Here is a 22,405-nt window from a genome sequence, read left to right as displayed (position 1 = left end):
AATGTGCAATGGAAATGTGCAATGAAACAGGGCTTCCACTTAAACCATGGCTGTTAGTCTTGTCTTACTGTAGTTATTTTAGTAGAACGCTTAATACTGCTTATCATTTAGATAACTACCTTTTTAGAATCGTTGGCCACACCATGTCACTTTTCTTTCTGAAGTGCTATGATTGGTCCCAAGATCTTTGTTTCTTGCCCCTCACCTCCACTTTTTTTGCGGGGAGGGTTCTGGCTCCTGCCAAGACTTAGCATGATCCCTTGACCTACCTTTGACACACAGAAAAAGAGAGGGAGACAGAGAGAGACAGAGACAGAGAGAGACAAAGACAGAGTCAGAGACAAAGACAGAGACAGAGACAGAGAGACAAACAGACGCAGAGCGAGACTTCCTTAGTTCCTCTCATATTATTGTTCCTCTATTATTTTAGGACACTTTTACTGCATTTTACAATTAAAGCATAATTTAAGCAGAGTGTGGTGGCCTTTGTGGGAAAATTAAATCAGGAGAGTCTAATACAAAACACTGGCTGTGGTCAACATACATATAAATGATCAATATTGATCTTTCAAATCTTTAGTCATGATGAATTCAGAATGAGATTCACTTTTCACCTGGCTTGCCTGAGCCTGTGGTGAAGCGATTCCCTGGGCTCAGTGTTCATGCACATTGTGAAGGCAACAGAGCAGAGCTGAAGAGTTACATGAATGCCAATTAGTTGCACTTCAAAGTCTGCAGGCAACAGGGACACTGGTGTCATGGTGAAGGAGGGATGGCTTCTTTTTAGATTTCCTTATTAAGTTGTTACTATGTGTAAATAGTTGTACAGTGGAGTTGCTATGTAACAATACAGTTTATGACTACCGTGTATCTTGATCAACGTTCTCACCTGCCCCTCCCCTCCCCACCCCTGCCCTCACGCCTCTGAATTTTGTAGGATATAGATTAGATATGCAGTCTTGTCTGCATCCCTCTCCCCGGCCCTCCCCCCAATTCACCATTCCTCAACCTCTTGCCCCTTGACCCCACCCCAGCCTTTCAAATTCCCACGTTCTTGTGCTTGATTTCTTTATTTTGCTGAACTTTGATTTTGGCTTTCTACAAAATTACACTATTTGAGATTTCCTTTGAATCTATCATATTTCAGTTAATACATTTTTATACTTCTTTTAAAGTTATATTTAGTTATACAAAGGAGCTGCATTTCACAAAGCCCTTTATGAATACAGTGTGTCTTGATCAATGTCATCCTTCAGCATTCCCGACCCTCCCTCCCTTCCAACCTACCCTTTGTCTCGCCCTTCTTGAATCTACCATTTTTCAGACAATGCATCTGTTCACTTGCATACCACCCAACATATTTACTTATAAGTTCATAGGCTAAACCTAGCTCCCACAAATGAGGGAAAACAAGCAGACTTGGTCTCTCTGGGTCTGACTTACTTCACTTAAATATAACTCTAGGTCTGTCCACTTCTCCACAAATGGTACAACATCATTCTTTCTGGTGGATGAGTAAAGTTCCGGGATGGGTATGATTTCTGTTATCTCCAGGGTCATTGGTAAGCCCGGTCTGCCCAGGACTTCTCCTTCCTCCCTACTGTGTAAGAAACACACTTACTACCCCTCACCTTCAAGTCATGGGAAGAGACCAACTACATATTTCTGGGGGAACAAAACAAACAACAAGAAACCAATACTCTTGGAGTGAATAAGCAAAAGAGTAGATTGTAAGTTAAATATAAACTGAAGACATATATGACACTTGTTTCTCTCTCTTGTTTTGGAGTTTGATAGTGGAGTTTTCTTCCTACCTATTATAAGATAAATAAAATGGGGCACCACACAGACTGTCTTTCCCAGGGTTTTCTTACACACAGAATGAACTCTTAGTGTGGCTCGTGAAGGGCCAGCAGTACCTCAGCCTGTCTTCAGGGTCATCTGCTCTCAAGGATCCAGGTCAGGGAACACAGAACGATACGTTCAAATGCACACAGGCATTCTTTGTATCACGTGCCCTTGGTTGAAGGCAGCTGGACATTTGTTTCTGGGCCAAACATGGGTCTTGAAATTGATCTTAGCTATGTGTGGTAGTGTAGCTGATCAGTCTGATGGACAGTTCCAAGTGAGTGCTGGTTAAACTAGCTTCAGTGAAATGTGCAGTAAGTCACAGATCCTGGTAACAGAGCCCTGAGGAAGAAAATGTGATTTCCAAGGTGTGACTGGAGATGTCAGTGGATGCCAGGTGCCGAGGGGAGGGGGGAGGTGGTGGTGGTGCCTGGGGGGGGGGGTGGAGGCAGCAGGTCTCATCTGGATGGAACTGGGGCCTCTGGGAGATTTAGGAGAGCACAGATGTGTGCTTTCTGGCCTCAAGGCAAACCAACTGTAAGATTCTCTTTGTAAGTAGATATGTCTCCCACGTTGTTGTGAGGCCCCCCCCACTCTCAAATATTGGCACATATTTGAACCATATTTGGGTCTGCAATGTGCTCTAATGTCTGGTGCACAGCCCGTACTGATGAAAAATAACCATCTTGAGAGTCGGGGCCCAAGGGCCTGTCATTCAGAGGATTCCTCAGCTGATGTTAGTAGAGAAATAGTGTTCTGGGTGATTTGCATATGCAGTTCTTGCAGAAGCAAAATTGTGTATACAAATACACACACATACACACACGAGATGGTTGGTGACTAACCAGTGTGGTGACAGAGGCCGATTCATCCTTTAAATTGCCACACACACTTCTGTATGAAGGATGGAATGAGCGAGAAGGTAAGGGGAGTGGCTCCAAGGCCCTGTCAAGGCTCAGACAAAGGAGAATGGCTTGAGTGAGAAGCATTGAATTTGCCACAAATTAAACATGTTTTCAGAGTAAGCACGTGCAGCAAAGGAGAGAAAATGGAATGTACCATGGAGACTCATGTCCCCCACCCCATAAGGAGGTGAACAAAGACCAAAAGCAGAGGTGAAGCAGGAAGGGCAGTTCTGACAAGAACATACAGAGAGGCAAGAACATACGGGCCTAAGATACTCCAACATGGGAATTCAGGCAGAGAGGAGGAGCAGTGGGAGACAGAGGGAAGGATGTCCAGTAGGAGAGAAGAAAACCCAGTGGGCTGTGAGGCCTGGGAACACAACAGGAAATGTGTCAAGAAGAAGGGCAACCAAACGTCTCTAATTCTGTGGGAAGTGCAGAAAAGGGAAACCCAAGAGCTGGCCATTGGTTTAGGAAGTTACGTACCTGTGTGGCACAGGTATGAGGAGTTCTGAGGAGAGAGACTCAAGACAAAGGCGGGGGGCGGGGGGAAATGGTGCAGAAGCAAAGATTACAACAGTTTTTATACTTTCAGGAAATAGAGAATTGGGGAGGATCGGGACAAGAGAAGCCGCCATCTTTAAGACTTGGTATTTAACAGTGCGCATGGATAGCACATGGGAACAGGCCATAGAGTAGAAAGTCCTGTGACTGGTATCAAAGGCGAGATTGTGACAGATTCTAGCCCCATAGCAAGTGGAGTGTGCTGGAATCTTTGAATCGGTATAGTGTGTCCTAGGTAACATAATGGCGGCCATAGTGTGGCTAGAGAAGTTGGAGCCATGGGAATTAGTGGAGGTTATAGGGAGCATATTTGGGGTGAGTGCATAAACAAATGTAAAATATATCTGATGAGAATGTGACAGAGTGACAGCTGTTGAATTTTCCCTCCCGTCATAAACAACTACAAGGTTGGACCAAAAAATGATCAAGAGCTATGTCAGGAAGTAGAATGGGTAGCACAGGGCTATGGTTCTCGAAGGAAGGGAAATGCACGGGATGGGCCCCAAATTCACCCCAGATTTCCAGTTGGCACATTTTGCAAATTATATCAGGGGGATGCAGCTCCCAGACTGATAGCAGTGTCTTGCTGAATGGGGAAAGCAGACATCGAAAAGCTACCTGAAAGACTGGTTAGTGAGCTGCAGAGTACTGGAGATCAGTACTCCTCCTCCTCCTTTTCCTCCTCTTCCTCCTTTCCTTCCCCTTCCTCCTACTCCTTCTTCTTCCATCTTTCTTCCTTCTTTCTTCTTTCTTCCTTTTGGCCAAGGGCCATTTATCTGTTTATAACATCATTGTGGACCATACAAAATTATCAATGCAAGCAGATAGCTCCCAGTTCAGAAAAAAGTAAAAGCTCTCCAAACATCTATATAGGCTTCCTTTCCAATATTTATCTGAACACAACACTTCACACCTGAGGGGAGATTCTGTGCAGGCAGGGAAGGATTCACGTTGCTTAGAAGTAAATGGAGGACATTGGGAGCATCCACCTGAGATCTCAGGAAGGCTACACATCAGGATGGGGTGCACTATCCCAGGAACCAAGGCTACTCCAAGCCAGTCCACAGACTCAGAAATACTCTTCACAGAGTCCACCAGTAAATTAGTTATTAACAAGAACAATTATGCAAGGGCTAAACATCTGAAATAAGAATTTTATAACCAGCAAAACATATTTATTCATCTAGTCTTCACAATGAAGACAAAATAGAGACATTTTCAGATAAGTATTCAGTACAACTGATCAACAAGCTTTTACTATAACACATATTAAAGAATTTTTGAAAGAAAACATTTACAGATGCAAACTTTGATCTATAACAAGGAATAAAGATCTGTAGATGTGCCACGTTAATTGCTGAGTACAAAAGACATTTTAACAATTTATGTCATTTAAAGATACTTAGATGTTTAAAGGATAGTGATCCTGTATCATGGGATTTATAACATGGAAAAATAAAATATGCAACAATAGCATAAAGGATAGGAAGATTAAATGCAAGTTTACTATTGTAAGACGGTGCTTAAATTATACATGAAGTATGATGATGTTATTTGAGTGTAGACATTGATAGCTAAATATGTACATTCTAACCTCCAGAGTAATCACCAAAAAAAATCAAAAACAGGGCTATTATTCTAACAGAAGACATAAAACAGAACAATATAGTATTTTCAACTAGGCAAAAAAGATATGAAAACAGAGAAAATGTAATAAAAAGAATCTTGAAAAAATTTAAACATGGTTAGATAGTAAAGTCAAATATAGCCATAGATATATATGAATTGTACATGAATTCAATATACAAACAAAACATATTTTAGGATGAAAAGACAAAGAGACAAGTACATACTATTTTTTATTTTTATTCATCATTTTTATTATTTTTTATTATCTGTAAGTAGTTATACAAATGGCTTTCTATTCAACATTCAGGTCTACTGTAAATATAGACACAGATAGGTTAGAAATGAAATGATATAAATTATCCATCATAAAATCTTGATGATCTATGTCAATATGAGAGAAGATAGACTTCAGAACAGGAAACATTAGCAGATTAGATAAGCAAGTGTTATCATGATGAACAGGTCAATTCACCAAGGTGACATTAAAAGCTGATTCAGGATGTACACCCAATGACAGGCCTTCTAAATCTGCAGCAAGAAGCCAGCAGAGCAAAAGGAAAAAGACAACAAGCCAACGACACAAAGACAGTTCTACACTCCTTCACCAGTAACAGAACAAGCTGAAAATCAGTGTGAATGCAGACCTAGCAGTAGGCTTAGGCAACACAACCTAATGACGTTTATACAATATCCTACCCAATAAATGCCCAAACACTTCCTGGTGTCTACAGTAAGATAGCCACGTTTGAAGATGCTAGGCTTGCTCTAAGTCATTACTACAGTGATAGGAAACAAATAGCACCACAATAGCCCTTACACATATTAATTCAAAAATGAATAACCAAGGACTGTTATACACAATTTTAAGGATGTTCAGTGATTTCAAGGCCACAAAACATCAGATTCAAGACAAAAGAAGAATATGAATAGTCACAGATATGTATATATCTTAATCAAAAGCACTGTGGATTAGATACTACTCTCATTTGTAAATTATAAGAAACAGTTAAGAAAGAATAGCATGCTTATAAACTCTCCTGCACAATATGGAACAAAGAAATTTAGTTCCCAGATTTGCTTGTGATATAGTATAGTTGTCCTATACAAGGCTTATAAAGACATTGTGCAGAGAAAAATATGCATACTGATATCTGAAAGAGATGTTGTGAGAAACTTGATAAACTGCTTGGGAAGCAGCTGGCCCAGGACCATGCTGGGCCTTTCAGAGCAGGGTGGTGTTTCTTGGTTACCCATTTTTCTCTGCTGTAGATACAGGCATTGAGACAGGCATTTGTGCATCCTTGCTGGGGGGTTAACACCTGCTCAGGATGGCAGCTCCTCTTTTTACGATTGCTAATGGCCATGCCCCTGCTTTCAGAATTCCACTTTCTCCTAGGAATAGCCAGATCTTGGCTTTTGTCACCATGTCAGTTCCAAAACTCCTGCTAGATAAGCTAACATCGAATGTCTGCTTGAAATTCAGACTTGCCATTTGTCATTGATGCTCAGAAGAACATTCCACATTGCAAACTTAGCCGGTAGCTTGGGAATATGATCTGCCATTTCAACCATTTATTTAAAAAAATGCAAAGATATAGTTAAGGAAACAAAATCCGCATGAGAGTGGATTTTTGTTTTGGTCCCTGGGGTTTTATTGTGGGCTACAGCTGGAATTGAGGAAGTTTCTCTCTTAGATATGTTAAAGTCTTGCCCTGGGATTTGAAATGAAGGATCTGGAAGGTCTTGAGATTGCCTGTCGAGGAGAGGGTGATTTGGTGTCTCCAGGTAACAGGCTGTTGAACTGGTAAGGAGAAGATGCCTGTCCCCCTTGGCCTGTCCACCGAAGACTTCACAGAGGGAGGGAGCTGATCAGCCTGCCTGTGTGGTCCGTAGACAAGAGGAGGTGTGAATACAGGGCTGGAACTCCTATCGGAAGCACAGACCCACATTAGTACCTGTTGCTGTCTGCAGCCTGGCAGGGCACAACTGGCCCCACTGAGCCTGCCTTCCTTGACTGGAAAACAGGTGTAACTCAAAGTTACACCTTGCAGCGTTTCACCAGGCTGGAGGCAGACTCTGCACAGAGAGAAGGTGGGCCAGGGGCCCAGGCGGAATCCTGAGGCCAGTCAGTACCAGTTAAGACACAGATGTGAAATGGTCAGTCGGTCAATTAGCTCATCGCCTACTGTCTTGATGTAGGACTGATGGGCAAACACAAATGCCCTAGCCAGTTGATTTCCCCGAGTGAGCAAGGGCATCTGGGGAGTAATGGATGGGCTGGCTGGTCAGGGAGCCAAGAGAAAGCCCCCTGGCCTGAGAGCCTGCCCGCTGCATGCCTCCTGCCCTCGTCCTTCCTTCCTTCTTCCCATCTCCCACTTGGATGCTCCTTGGCTGTGTGACATGAGTAAGTTATCTACTGTGGACTGGCATCGTTTCCTTGTTCCTTAATTCAGGTAGTGTCTAGTCAGGTCTTGGTCATAAATAAGGTATTTATCATAGCACGTGGGGCACAGGTGGTCCACAGTAGGTGGCAGTGCCCCTCTCTCCCCTCCATCTCTATCTCTTCCTGTCTTTCACTCACCTCTACACAGCCTTGGGACCCAAGTCCAACACACACAGGCCATGGGAGAATCCAGACTGGAGGAAAGGAACTACACGGCAGCCTTGTAATGTGGAAAACATGATGAAAGGGCACTGTTTGCCGAAACCAAGAGTTGAGGATACAATGCATATTGAAGATGGAGGTGCTGAGATGTAGACAAAGAGGGTTCTGATACACGCGGAAGCCACATGTCCCCAGCTCAGGCCTGGAACCAGGGGTCAGTGTAAAGCTTAGGTCAAGACTTGGAAGACTCATAAAGACTTAATTTGGAGAGAGGGAGGAAAAGAAGGAGGGAAGGAAGGAAGGAAGGAAGGAAGAAAGGAAGGAAAGAAGGAAGGAAGGAAGGAAGGAGGAAGGAAGGAAGGAAGGGAAAAGAAAAAAAGATTCCCTTAGCTCCTGTATATATGTCACAGGGCTTAAAATAACAGGGGACCAATCCTGTTTCTGATGCCATTTTATCTGGGGAAGGTGCTATACTCCATGGCAGACCGTGTGTTCCCTGTGGCTCTTATTCTTGGCTCTACACCAAGGCTGCCCAACAGTGGCTCCTATGGGCGACTCCAGGGGCGTGGTGTTCCCTCGCTCCGTGTCTTAGGACGCCTTGCTGTTCCTGTGTTTTGGGATGAGCTGCTGTTCTCTTGCCTGAATGGTGGGTGATATTTCTCTTTTCAGTTCCTCCCAAATTTGTGGTTCAACCCCGGGACCAGGATGGGATTTACGGCAAGGCCGTCATCCTCAACTGCTCGGCTGAGGGCTATCCAGTGCCCACCATTGTGTGGAAATTCTCGAAAGGTAAGAAGTTCTTTGATTGGCTCGTCTGCGGGACACACCTTGTGCTAGGAAGGACTCTGGGCCTGGTGGGGAGTTGACTCCCAGAGCAGAGCAGACACCCCTAGTGGTCCACTCGGGAATTTAATCTAGACTGAGTGATTGCCAGTCCTTGGAAGGAGCAGGAAGGAGTCAAGCAGGTCATTCAAGTTATTCAGGTTGGTTACTTCAGTATTTGGGGGAAGTGGGGGGGGGATGGGGGACTACTCTTCCTGCACCTGTGATCTGCTCTGGGAACCCACGTGACCCTTACATGAAGAGATAGAAGTGCAATTGTCAGGATGATCTGCGGAGGGAAAGCTGTTTGCTCAGTATTTAAATGCAAGTCACCACATGGAACACGAAATCACTGAGTTTTATTTACCCAAATACCTTAGAGTATAGCATTACATCTCACTACCACTGGAGCGGCTCCCTTTCACACCCCACCACATCTCCCCTTCACACACAAGGATGCCTTCCCCTCTGTTCAGAAAATGCTGAAATTGCATTTGGAAATTGCATGTATGCTGTGGAAATGAATGGCAGTATCAGTTTTGGCACTGAAGAAATAACTTGCATTCATCAGGCCATCTTCTTTAGAAAGATGCTGCAGTGTCACTTGGACACATACTGGAAATCCTTGTTCTTTTCTCATTCACAAATCCCAGTACAGTAATTCATTCATTAAAGAGCCGAGGGGCAAATACATGTTGGTGACATCAGCCAATCCATCCATCCAAGTCTTCATTCCAACAATGTTACATCTGTATGTCTTTGTATCCTTAATGGATTTGCATTCTAGATGTTTCTTTCTTCCCATAACTTGTTGCATTTTTTTCTGCAAAAACAACAACCATGAAAGGGAAAATATATGCCTGACTACTTTCCCTGAGCCCTTTGCTACATACTATTTGAGAAGTTGGAGAGAGAAGAAAAGGGCACTCCAAATGGATTGGGAAAGCTATTAATATTTAAATTTTAAAAATCCATCCTACAAACTTCCCTGGGACACAGGACATTCGTGTTTGTTGTTATCACAGGATAACCATTTTGTTGGCCAGAATTGGGGGTGCATGCCACTAACCCCAGCTACATAGGAAGTAGAGGTAGAAGGATTGTAGCCCAAGGCTGGGCAAAATGAGACTATATAAAGAATAATGAAAAAGAGAGGGCTGGAGGTATGGCTCAAGAGGGAGAGAACCTGCCTACCAAACACCAGGTCCTGAGTTCAAACCCAAACATGCACAATAATAATAATAATAATAATAATAATAATAATAATAATAATAATAATAATAATAATAATAAATGAGATCAGTTAAAAAATAAGCGCTTTGTTCAAAAATAGGAGTGCATCCTTCCTAGTTTCTTACCCCTGTGACTTTTTATTTGAGGCTGTATTTGGAGCCCCACATAGAAGTATTATAACATGAACATGATGCAGGTGAATTAAACAGTAAATTTAATTCAGTCTATATCCAGGGCATATTTGACATTATGGACACATCCTGTGACGCTCATTTTCAGGGTTATTTTTAGTGTTGTCCTCGATCCCTTGGTGGCTGCTCTCCCTTCCCCTGCCCTGCTCCTTCCCCCTCCTCCCTGGCTCCTTTTTCCCCCCACCCCGCTCCTCCCCTGCTCCTCCTCTTCTCCCTCCCACCACACTCCTGGGGTTTGGCTGACATGATCCCACTGCCATGATCATCCCATGCACGAGGTCACTGCGTGTGTGTGACCGCCTCGTGAGGCCGGTTCCTGGAGCCTCCTTGCCTGACCTGCTTGCCTGTGCTCTGTCTGGGCCCAGCAGGGTGAGAGTTCAGAGGCAAAGCAGCGGCCACATCCAGGCTGACACAACTACCACTTGCTCTGTGCAGACGCTGTCGTGATGGAGATCGCCAGCCTCCGGCCCAGCTCTCCAGCCTGAAACCAGGCAGCTGTCTCAGGACGCTGCTTCTGGCTTCTTCTCTGGGCACAGAACTCATCAGAACACCCCCACCAAGCAAAGCTTTCATTTCTGAGCAGGTGCAACTGCTCCTCGCCTCCCTCCCATCTTCTCCACCATGTTTGTATCTGCCCACTGTCCACCATGGAATATGCTCAGAGCAGGAAATCCTTCCTGAAGTAGACAATCCAGCCTCCTTGTTTAAGAAATCCCTGCTCTCTCCTTGAGGATGACAAGGGATGGCGACTCTAATCCCTTGGTGAGGAGAACGAAGCGTGCATGGCCTTCCTGTGTGCCTGTGAAGCACAGAGGGAGATTGTCCACCCCCCCCCCCACACACACATCATTTGGTTCTTGTTCGGTGCTGTCTCCCTCCCCCTCACAGCAGGGAGGCCGGGAGCTCCCTGGCCAGCTTCCTCTGGTCCTGTGTGCAGGCATTTCTATTTTCAGTCACACCATCTCTGGAGGCACACAAGGTCTTAGACATAACTGCACTGTCCTCCTTTCATATAGAAGGAAGTTATGGCTGTAGTGAGAATTCCTCACAAGCTGAGCGTATTAGACACCGAGCGTGCTCTCACGTGACTCTTGGCCAAGGGCTTGCTCGATAGGCCAGCAAAAATTGATCCGTGTAAAAACAAACACACAAGAACCCCAGCTGAAGCAATTATCTTATTTGTTGCTCCCTTCAAGATGGGCTTCCCTGTGTCGCTCAGCTGCGTGTTTTCTCTACCTCTCGGTCCCTGGACCCCAGCGCGAGCTGTCTTTACCACAGAGCAGATGCGTCCCTTGTACATACACCTATTGACAGAAGCAGCCATTCTGTGTGTGCCTTCCTAGTGATTTCACATGTTATCTCCACGTATGGAGCTCTACCACTGTCCCCTCTCCACCCCAGCCAGCTACGGCCAACCCACAGCTCTGTAACTGGTGACACTGGTCCTGCATTCACTCTCCCAGCTGATTACCCAAAGTGCTTACCCGGTACTGAGAAGGTTACATATTGTTTCCCCCTTTATAATAACGTAGTCGATGGAGAGTTCTATTCAACTGTGGTGAGGTCCACTTACTTCTTATTCAAATAACTGCTAACCCCCAAAGCCAGTCCTCACAGTCCCTAGACAATTTGTTTTTCTGGTTAGCAAGAATGATCACACCGGGCTGGGAAGGTGGCTCAGTAGTAGAGCCTTGCATGCTCGAGGCCCTGGGTTCAATTCCTCAGCACCACATAAGAAAAAAGCCGGAAATGGTGCTGTGGCTCAAGTGGTAGAGTGCTAGCCTTGAGCTGAAGAGCTGAGCGATAGCGCCCAGGCCCAGAGTTCAGGCCCCATGACCAGACCCCCCCCCAAAAAAAAGAATGATCACACCTTTAGATGCTCTACCTCTTAACACAGACTCATTTTGGCTGAGGTAAAGCTGGATTTGATGTTTTCCAATGCATTCACACATCATTCTGTCTTCATTAGGTCATTTCAATAACTTAAAACAGATAACTTAATGGCCATCCTTCTCCACTATTTGTTAGAGCATCTGAAGGTGGCAAATTTTGTGTTGTGATTCTATAATCATGTAAATGTTTCAGCTACAATGTGTATTTCAAAGAACCAGCAGGTCACCCACATAATTCTAGGTCCTTAGGAGGCTGAGGTAAGGAGGTCATGGTTTGAGGCCAGCCTACACAGACATGCGAGACCCTTTCTCAACCCACAGCTGAGTGTGGTGTGCATGCCTAGTTGTGCAGGAGGCTGCGATCAGGAGGGAACCCCACCCCATGGGCAGAGCTGAGCATGGTGACCCGTGCCTGGCATCCAGCCAATGTGACTGCAGGCAAGATTTAGTTTCTCTCAGACTGTTGCTTGTAAGTGGTCTCAGATTGCTTTTGTTGGAAGATCTCCAAGGGCAGTTCATCCATAGCACCGCCTTTCACCCCAGGAAAAGAAATGCATGGGAACAGGAGAAGCGAGAGGAACAGGAAGGAGGAAGAAGAGAACTCACCATCATTGGTAATCAGAGCTACTCGGCCAATTTGCCCCCTGGAGCTCCTCAGTGATTAGAAAGCAAAGGAATTCCTTTGTGAAAAAGAGACTATTTCTATAGGAGTTTAGAAAACATTAGGAAAGGTCTCCCTAAACAGTGAGACTGAAATCTTGGAAAGGAAAAAATATGGCATTTCCTTTTCTTTATTATTTGGATTTTAGACAAAAAATTCACAGAATCCTTATGATTCAAATCCCAGTATGTAACTTAGTGGACAACTTCCATTAATCAATCAGTCAATCCCATTAATAATTTTTCAACATCATTCACCTACTTATCTGCTCATTCATCATCAAGCACGTGAGATCATTTGTGAACTCTCACATGCATTGTTTGAAATGATATACTTTTATCAGTGTTTCCAGTGTGGCTTTGTATCTTACACATTTGGTTATTTCGCTGTTTCCACATCATGAGCAGGGTTCATTTGGTCCCACTTTGTAACCCATTCAGAAGCTGTACTGAAAGAGTCAACACATTGCAAGAAGGATAAAATATTTTCTGATGTTTTGTGAGCCTTTTTCATTTTTGTCTTATTTTGAACTTCTTCTGAATAAAATGAGGGTTGAAAGAAAGCATCTACTTAGAATGGCTTTGTAATGTTTTCCTATTGCCCTATTAATGTAACAGAGAACTCATCCACGTAAGTCTTGCTAGTACGCACTTACCCTTCCCACGTTCCACAGATCTCACCCTGCTCCTCCTCTGAGCATGCATACACACCAGACACCAGCCAACCTCCAGTGATTCATCTTTGAATTATGAGTTACTTGGAATGTGTTAAGTTGTTACATGTTTGGAGCTTTTCCGGGTAGATTTCTATTCTTGATTTTAATTATTTTGTCATTGAAACAACACATATTTTGTCTTCCTTTCATCTCACAATATTTCCTAAAATTGGTATTGTAGTTCACAGGAGTGTTTCTGTTTAGAACTGTCTCATTCTATTCAGTTGCTATGAGAAATTGCTGTAGACAACCACCACACAATGATTCCACACAGTGCTGGGGCCTCGGAGACTGAGGCTGAGGTGCCTGCGTGCTGGCTGTGGGCAAAGCATGTCTCAGGGTTCCATGCTGCTGTGTCTTTATGTGTGATAGAGTGGGACTCAGAGTTGTTTGGAACAACTTCCACAGGGCACTCGGAGGGCCTACCCTCCCAAAGGACACACTTTCAAGTCCCATTGAACATCTTGGCATATAAATTTAGGAGTACGCAGACATTTTGCAGTGATTGGTTAAGGGTAAATTGAAATTAATATACGGTCTATTGTGGCATTCTATAAATACCAATTGAATGCCAGTAGTATCAACGTCTTCTGTGCTTCAAATGTTATTTCCTCTGCCCCTTTCCAGTTTTCTCCTTCTAAAAACTGTAATTACCCCTTCTAAAAACTATATTAAATGAGTGGTTTTCTAGAGTTAGAGTTATAAAATGATCTATTCTGATTTTTTAACTCTTTGGCTGGATTTATTTCACTTTGAGTAAATTGTGTTGGCCTAATTCTTTCCTCTGTTGTATCCCGTCTGCTAGAAAGCCTCTTTAAGACTTTTTTCATATATATTTTTCATTTCTATTGTTTGATCTGAACTCTTTTTTGTAGTTTTAATATTTTGTCTGTCCATGCATTTCATCACGGTTATTGTAAACTCTCTGTCCCATAGTTCTAGTTTCTCTTGGCAGGGGGGCTTCCGTTTCTTCCACGGTCTTTTCTCTCTTATTGACATGTCTCGTGGTTTTCTTATGGACCCTGCCATAGTGTGTAAAAAGAAGAGTTGAAGCCAAAGCGAGGTAGACTCACCTCCAGTTATCCTGTTCTTATGCTACGCTCTCTCCCATCATTGTGTGTTGAAAGTGAATTCATTCATCTAGTTTCTAGCTCTTTCTGGGCTTAATTCTTTGCCTGTGACTTCAAGTTTCAGATTCAGTCTCAGGGAGAGATGTTCAAGATGAACAGTGTCTTTCAGGGCCAGCCTGGAGGAGGTGCCCTTCCCCAGCTCCCTCCGTCCTTAGCAGGACAGGGGTCCTCCTTTGCTTTTTAACTTTTCACTTGCACCTGTCCTCTCTCGCACTGCACTGCTGCTTTGACAGAGGTTACGGGCTGCAGGGCTTCTGCCTGTTCTGTCTGAGACAGAAACAGGGGAGGAAAGACACAGCCACCGTCCCTGCCTGCAAGAGCTCAGGCTTCTCAGAAGGTGTAGATGCAAGACTGGCCGGTGTCCTCAGAAGCAGTGTGTCCCCCTCCCCCACCCCCCTGTCCTGAGTGAGTGGTGTGGAGACAGCTGACCTTGACTGGCTCAGGTCTCAGGCTGGGAGGACCCGGGACCCCACTGCAAATCATGTCCACTGTGGGGAGTTAGCCCTGAACCCTCCACCCCCCATCCCCCACCCCCAGGCTTTCTCTAAGGTTTCATTGTTGCCAAAACACATTTTTCAAGATGTGTTCACGCCTACAGTCCCAGCTAGGCAGGACGCAGAAGTAGGAGGTTACAATCTGAGGTCACCTCTGGCTTCAAGCCTAAGATTCAACCTGAAAAACTACTAGAGCAATAAGAGCTGGAGGTGTGGCTCAGGTGGTAATGCCATGTCTAGTAAGTGCAAGGTCCTGAGTTCAAATCCCACTGCCACACTGCTGGAACAAGCTGGTTTCACATGAGCCATGTCATACCACAGTCCCAGCGCTTCACACCTGTGGACCACTCTACTGCATGTGAGAATTCTGAGATTGGTGGTTTTCGCTGTGTTGTCTTCATGCAGTGACCTGACAATGTGTTACTTATTTATGTATTTATTTGTTTGTCAGTCATGGGGCCTGAACTCTGGGCCTGGGCGCTGTCCCTCAGCTCTTCAGCTCAAGGCGAGCACTCTACCACTTGAGCCACAGCGCTACTTCTGGCTTTTTCTGCTTAGGTGGTGCTGAGGAATTGAACCCAGGGCCTCATGCATGCAAGGCAAGCACTCTACCCATTGAGCCACCTTCCCAGGCCTCTCTTACTTTTTATCTCAGACTTTCAAATGTCGTCATCATCAATAGCAGGTGGCTCCTCAATCAGCATTTCCCTGTTGGGGGAAAGACAGAATGCGTGGTGTACCCTGTAGCTGCCTTTCCCCATGTCCCCGCCCCGTGAGACAGGATGGGCTAGGCCTGGCTATGGCTGTGCACTTTCCGCTCTGGGTGAGCCTGAGCTGTGCCCCGCCCCCCTGCCCCCCCTCCCCCCCCCCCCTGCCGTCTCTGCTCTGGGTGAGCCTGAGCTGCTGCACCCTGCCCCCCACTGCCCCCACCCCTGCCGTCTCCGCTCCACGTTGGATTCATGGGTTTTCTCTGGGGTTCTGTTCTAGGTGCTGGGGTTCCCCAGTTCCAGCCCATTGCCCTCAATGGCCGGATCCAGGTTCTCAACAACGGCTCACTGCTGATCAAGCACGTTGTGGAAGAAGACAGCGGCTACTACCTCTGCAAGGTCAGCAATGATGTGGGCGCAGACGTCAGCAAGTCCATGTACCTCACGGTTAAAAGTAAGGAAGAAGAACCTTTCCTTTTACCTACATAGGTCTTCGGGGGCTTACATTTGCAATTGTCTTTGAACACACCTTTCAGAGCAACCTGTTACCCAAAAGAGCAGCTCTTGAATTGGCTGTAGCCAAGGTTTGAACATTTGCTGTCCTAGAGAAACGATTGATCAGTGTGGGGGAAAACCCCACCAGGGGTCAGGGGTCAGGAGCAGGCCTAGCTAGACCCCTGGCTCTGAGACGTGGCGCCGTGTCCTCTCCCCTTCGGTGCCGGCTGCCTTTGTACAAGCCCCAGATGGCCTAAAAGATCAGATCCCTGCTTTGTTTGCTGTGGAAATCTCCAACACATGATCTTACATGTGGTCTCGGGCAGAGGCCTTTTGCATGCATTTTATTGTCTGCAGACCAGCTTCCTCAGACCTTACCTTTTAGAGATAACTGTAGTAAAGTCGATGAGCTGCTCAGGTCATCAGCAGGAGGCAATGGGAATGTGGTGCCCCGGACTGACTGTCCAGCTGTGAGGAAGGGATCATCACTCATGCCCGGGTAGCGAGAGCCACAGGAAGGGATGCAGACTGGAGCCCCATTCCTGGATCCTGCTTATTAACTGTGGTTGTACCTCTTGTTTGTAGTGAATGACTTTGCCCATTAATGATCATTTTCTATCTACTGACATTGATTTCTTTTCAACTACAAGGCTTTATTGTGTTTCCTCGGTTTAACATTTTAATTCTGCTACTCATGGTTTGTGAAGATTCCCTACAGTATTGTGATTAGGAAGACTGGATTTTGAGTGAATTTCAGTGTGTGTGTGTGTGTGTGTGTGTGTGTGTGTGTGTGTGTGTGTGTGTGTGTGTGTGTGTGTGTGTGTGTGTGTGTGTGTGTGTGTGTGTGTGTGTGTGTGTGTGTGTGTGTGTGTGTGTGTGTGTGTGTGTGTGTGTGTGTGTGTGTGTGTGTGTGTGTGTGTGTAGATGAGATCTAATATTTCCTTTAGTCTGGCTGTGGATTGGCAGGCCCCCTGTCTCTGGCAGGCTAGGGGACAGAGCAAGATGCTGTCTCAAAAGAACCACAGAATGTTTGTCACTGGCCTTCCTCCTAGGAAAGCCTCAGACTCGGCCTACACTCTCATGCTGGGAAGCATATTGTATAGTTGTGAAATGGGTTGGTCTTAGACATGGATTTTGCACCCATATGCCACGTGATTTTGACTTCTTGATTCTCTGTTCTGGAAGGAGTGAATTGCCAAAAAAAGAAAAAAGAAAAAGAAAAAAGAAATCTAGCCATTGATGGTGGCTCCTGCCTGTCATCCCAGCTACTCAGGAGGCTGAGATCTGAGGATCATGGTTCAAAGCCAGCTGGGGCAGAAAAGTCTGTGAGACTCTGATCTCCAGAGTGGTGCTGTGGCTCAAAGCAGTGGAGGAGTAATCTTGAACAAAAACGTTCAGAGACAGCAGCTAGGCCCTGAGTTCAAGCCCCATGACCAACAACAAAAACAAATCTAAAGGCCAAGTAGATTAAGAGGTCTATCCAAAGCTGACACTGTGTTTTATAATTATAAATTAGTGAGACATGAAAACAACTCAAGAGTTGATGCTAGCCAATGAAAGGAAGATGTCTTAGTTATTTAATATACCTGAATATATAACACACGGTTATGCCACAAGTACATATCTAGGAACGAATTGCAATCCCTACGAAGTGTGTGACATTAGTCATCCTGGGTCTTATCCTCATGGGTAGAAGAGAATTCATTTTCTAAGGAATGACAGTGCTCTTGTTCTCACCTGAAAATGCTCTATTTCCGTTAATAATGTATTAACTGGCTCGTGGTGTTTACTTGTAGATTGATAAATTAGTTCTAGCTTCCACAGATGAAATCCTGAATCCTGTGTCTCTCTCAATCTGACTGACTTCACCTAACAGGATTTTTCCCCAGGTCTATCTATTTCTTTGAAAATAATGTAATACTATTCTTCCTAATGGATGAATAAAATTCCATTGTGTCTGTATACCACATTGTGTATAAATATATAAATATTCATATATACATGAATGGGGTGTATATATATATATATATATATATATATATATATATACACCCCATTCATCCATTGAGGGGTATCTGGGCTGCTTCCATAGCTTGGCTGTGGTGACTAGTGCAGGATTGAACATGTCTGTAAGAGATAATGTTTTAGAATGTTATAAGTATGTTATTTACATATGTATGTTATATCCATCACATATGACTTGTTGCACTATAAAACAACATGGGCATGGCTTGGAGAGAGAAAGGAAACACGTAATGATTTGCTGGAAACAGCATTTGAGAAAAACCATTCTGGAAAAGAACATGGAAACGCCATAGGGTAGAATAAGAAGGAGATCTAGGGCTTGCAGGCTCCATGGAGACGTGTTTTTATCATCTGTGTGACAGAGGCCCAATGCCAGGGCTAGAATGGTGCTGGTCTTCCTCGCCCAGCTTGTTCCAGAAGAGTCAGTAGTAGCTGGAGACTTCACAGCTGCTGAATTTCCAAATGCACTGAGAGGGGAGGCAGTGCCAGGCAAGGAAGCGATGCTCAGCCGGGGATTGCTGGGTCTGGCCCAGGCCCGGTGCTCGAGTTCTGCACGTCTGCTAGGCGTAGACCTGTGGGGCGCTGGGGATGGAAAGCAGAGGCAGGCATACTTCCTGACCCATTCCCAAGGCAGGTCTCCAGAGCCAGTGCATTCCAAATATAAACGTCACACCGGCCTCTTGCTCAGCACCAGACTCACGGGGCTGCGGGGGAGCCTGCGGAGCAGCCCTGGACGGAGCGTCGTGGACCGGCTGGAAAATGAATCCTGGACGCTTCTTCCAGCTTGGCTGCCATTCCAGCTGCTGAGCCCAGGCCCCGTGAGCTGCGTTCCCCTCCTGATCTGAGCACAGCAGCGGCCTGGACCCCGGTGACCAGGGCAGGACTCCAGTGTTATCCAGCAGTGAGAGCAGAAGTCAGGCCCAGCGTTCGCTCTGCCTCTCCTACTACCCGAGGGTCCATCCGGGGTCTGGGAAGGGGGTCGCTCGTGATACGTAGCTCCTGAAATGACTGCATTGCTCCATCGATGAACCACGCTTCACTTTTTCACCGTGGCCCACATTCCATCCTCCTGACCCCCACCTGCCGTGTGAAAGAACACTTCCCGGAATTGAATGGGAACCAGCCAGGACCGTCCACCCGCCCGCCTGTCCTTCCTCCCCTCAGCTTGGGCAGGGAGGGTCCCTGTGCCCTTGGGAAGCCTGTGACGACATCACAGTGTGTGTCTCTGTGAGCCATCCGCTTCCGTGGGGACCTGGCTGCTTCTGGATGGTTCTCTATAGTGTGATGCCCTCGGGGGCCATGCCACGCCGAGTGAGATGCACACACATCCACCCAGTGCCCTCCCCTCCACAAGAATCCAAATGCACACCCAGATGTCCGGTCAGCCTCCCGGACCTCCTCCCTCAGACCTGCTTCTGGGATGCTCAGATCCTCTGCCCAACCCTGGGCCTGTAGTCCCCAGAGGAGTCAGCAGCCAGCGGTCAGGGGACAGGAACGAAGTTTAGTGAGCTTCCACACCACCTCCCCGCCTGCGTTCCCTCCTCTGTCAGGCTGGAATTCTACCTGAGACACTCTGGGGTTCATGAGGAATTTACACCCCGGGAGATGAACAAAGCCCATGTACTCTCTGACCTGCTTCCATTTCAGTTTCCATCCTGACACCTAGCCACTCTTTTAATATTTTTTAAAACAGGCTCTTCAGCCAGTTACTAGCTAGATACGTTGGGCAAGTCACATGACCTCTCTGTGACTTGGATATTTCATTCTCAAATCATCTCCAAATGTTTTTGTGTATTTTTTAAAAAAGAAACAGGCCTAAATGAGTTAATATAGAAATATTAATTGGTGAGTATTAATGAACAGCGATGGAACCTTCCTCTTTACCAATTGTAAAACCTAGCTCTACTCATTTGACTGTTCGCAAGTGCTAAAGGTGTGAAGCTCCTAGATGCAAATAAAAGAGTATTTGTAGGTAATGGTTTCTTACACACAATACCAAGAACAGAACTGACCAAAGGCAGAACATGACTTGGACTTTGTAAATAAATATTAACGTATTTTCTGCATCAAGAAAATGGAAAGAAGCTGGGTGGCTCATACCTGTAATCCCAGCTACTCAGGAGGCTGAGATCTGAGGATGAGAGTTCTGAGCCAGCCCACACAGGAAAGTCTGCTATACTCATCTCCAATAAACTACTCAGAAAAGGCCAGAAATGGTGCTGCGCTCAAGCTGCAGAATGCTAGCTTTGAACACAAGGAAGCCAGGGACGGTACCCAGGCCCCGAGTTCAAGTGTCAGGACTGACAAAAGGAAAGAAAGAAAGAAAATGGAAAACAAATGTGAAGAATGAGAAAATGTTTTTAAATACAGAAGAATGTGTGAAGAATGAGAAAATGTTTTTAAATGTGTTTTAATACAGGATTCATATCCAAGACATATAATACTCAATAGGAGAAACACCAATTACTCAATTTAAAAATAAAAGCCTTTAAAAGACATTTGCCTAAAGAAGATATTGAATGGACAACAAACAGCGAGGAAATGCAGACCAAAACCACAATGAGACAACACTCGCCAAGGTGGCTAAAACAAAAGTAAATATAAGACTGAGCAAGCATTGGAGAAAATGCGGGAACCATTGCAGATCATGAGAATATAAACATGTGCAGCCCTATGGATACCAGTCCCTCCAAAAGGTGAAAGGTAGAGTTACTATACAGCCCAAACACTCTATGTGTATACTCAAGACAAACATACCACGGGAAACGTGGACATGAGTGTTTATAATGGCAGTCTACAACAGCTTAAAAACAACCCCAGAATCCCCTCCAAGTGTCCGTCAAATAGCCCGTAGTAGGGGCTGGGAAGGTGGCTCAGTGGTAGAGCGCTTGCCTTGCATGCATGAGGCCCTGGGTTCGATCCTCAGCACCACATAAGCAAAAAGAAAAAAGCCGGAAGTGGCGCTGTGGCTCAAGTGGTAGAGCGCTAGCCTTGAGCTGAAGATCTGAGGGACAGCGCCCAGGCCCAGAGTTCAGGCTCCATAACCGGACCCCCCCCCCAAAAAAAATAGCCCGTAGTAAAAACAATGTGGTATATTATACAGAGGAATATTATTCAGCCATACAAAAGAATGCAGTTTTGACATGTGGATCAATGTGGATGGCGTCGTGCCAGGTGATAAAGAGCTAGGCGTGTGTGACCAGATATGAATTTGTTTCTACTATGTGTGTTCTAGAGTTGTGCAAGGTAAGCGTGAGGGGACACGGTGGAGAATTAGAAGAAGCCCTTCGTGAATGGGGCCTGCACACGTTGCATCCCCAGCATGCCTGCTCTTCTCCACTGAGCTGTTTGAAACTCTGCACTAGAATCCTGTGGTCGGGATGACAGAATGTTTATCCTGATTGATCGTTATCTGAGATTGATACCTAGAAATACGCAGCTCTCTTCCACCTTCTTGTATGTCCCTGAATGCAGAAGGCTAGCTTTGCTCCTGCAGGTTAGACATCTTTCGCTAACTTCTCTCACAGGGAGTGGAATTTTGTACGCCAGCCGTTGGGGTTCTTTTGACTTTGCCTTGTATTTTTGTAGTAGCCTAAGCTACCACAGCGTGAATGCTTCTCTATTACTATCTTCCTGGCGACACCGGAGTATATTCCTCACACGTGGCCAGCCTCTTGGTGAAATGGCCAATGGCACGGTGGCCCCAAACAGATGCCAATCTGCCGGAGGTAGCCGCCCTCATATATTCATTCAACAAATGTTTGCTGAATGCCTACTGTACACACAGCACAGCACGAGGCACAGTCAAGTATCCAAACTGGTGTCCCCAAGCTGCTGTCTTCCCCCCTCCCTCCCTCATTTCTGTCATTACCCTGCCTCCCTTCTGCACCCCTCCTCCCCCGGACAGACCCCCAAGAGAGCAAGGTGAGCTCATCCTGGCCAGGAGTCCTCTGTGCCAGGTTTGGGAAGCACACATTGTGCACTTGGCGTTAGGTGGCCTGGGGAAGGCTCCGGGAACACCGCTCCAGTCAGGATTGGAGCTAGGGACAGTTCATTCTCATAGATACTCTACCCATCCAAGGGAGGCATGAAACCAGGCTCCGCTTAGGCTGGGTGAAGGAGCGGTGCCCAATGTGGAGAGCCGGGGTAGCTGGTGTCCGCGCACACTTGTGGTTTGTTCGGACATTGTTCATATCATTGTCTGTGTTCTGGTGTGTTCATGTTTTAACCTTGGTCATAGAGTGGTCTTGCTTGATGGCATTGTGTGACATTGTTTACGTTCACTAACAGAGCCCCAGGGCCAAGCATGGTGCTTCCTGCCTGCAACAGCAGCTACTCAGGAGTCAGAGATATGGAGAATCGTAGTTCTGTGCCAAGCTGGGCAAAAAAAAAAAAGTTAAGGAGGAGTGGGGACACCCATCATCCCAGCTCTGCAGTGGGAGGATTGTGTTGAGGCCAGCCACAGGCAAAATGTCAGGGCCTGTCTAGA

The 22,405-nt window shown here is 45.7% G+C and overlaps 1 protein-coding gene across 1 annotated transcript in view; it reads left to right on the top strand.

Moving 5' to 3' along the window:
- The window catches only part of Dscam (DS cell adhesion molecule), a 448,055-nt gene that overhangs the window by 280,983 nt on the left and 144,667 nt on the right, over window positions 1-22,405 (top strand). The window contains exons 10-11 of the mRNA XM_070030727.1: window positions 8,221-8,340; window positions 15,677-15,850. Of these exons, the coding sequence (XP_069886828.1) occupies window positions 8,221-8,340; window positions 15,677-15,850 (294 nt within the window). The remainder of the gene's footprint in view (window positions 1-8,220; window positions 8,341-15,676; window positions 15,851-22,405) is intronic.

Source organism: Dipodomys merriami, unplaced genomic scaffold (genome assembly GCF_024711535.1).
Source record: "Dipodomys merriami isolate MVZ:Mamm:240054 unplaced genomic scaffold, mDipMer1.0.p SCAF_2, whole genome shotgun sequence".
Taxonomy (NCBI): domain Eukaryota; kingdom Metazoa; phylum Chordata; class Mammalia; order Rodentia; family Heteromyidae; genus Dipodomys; species Dipodomys merriami.
This window is presented reverse-complemented; position numbering and strand designations above follow the sequence as displayed.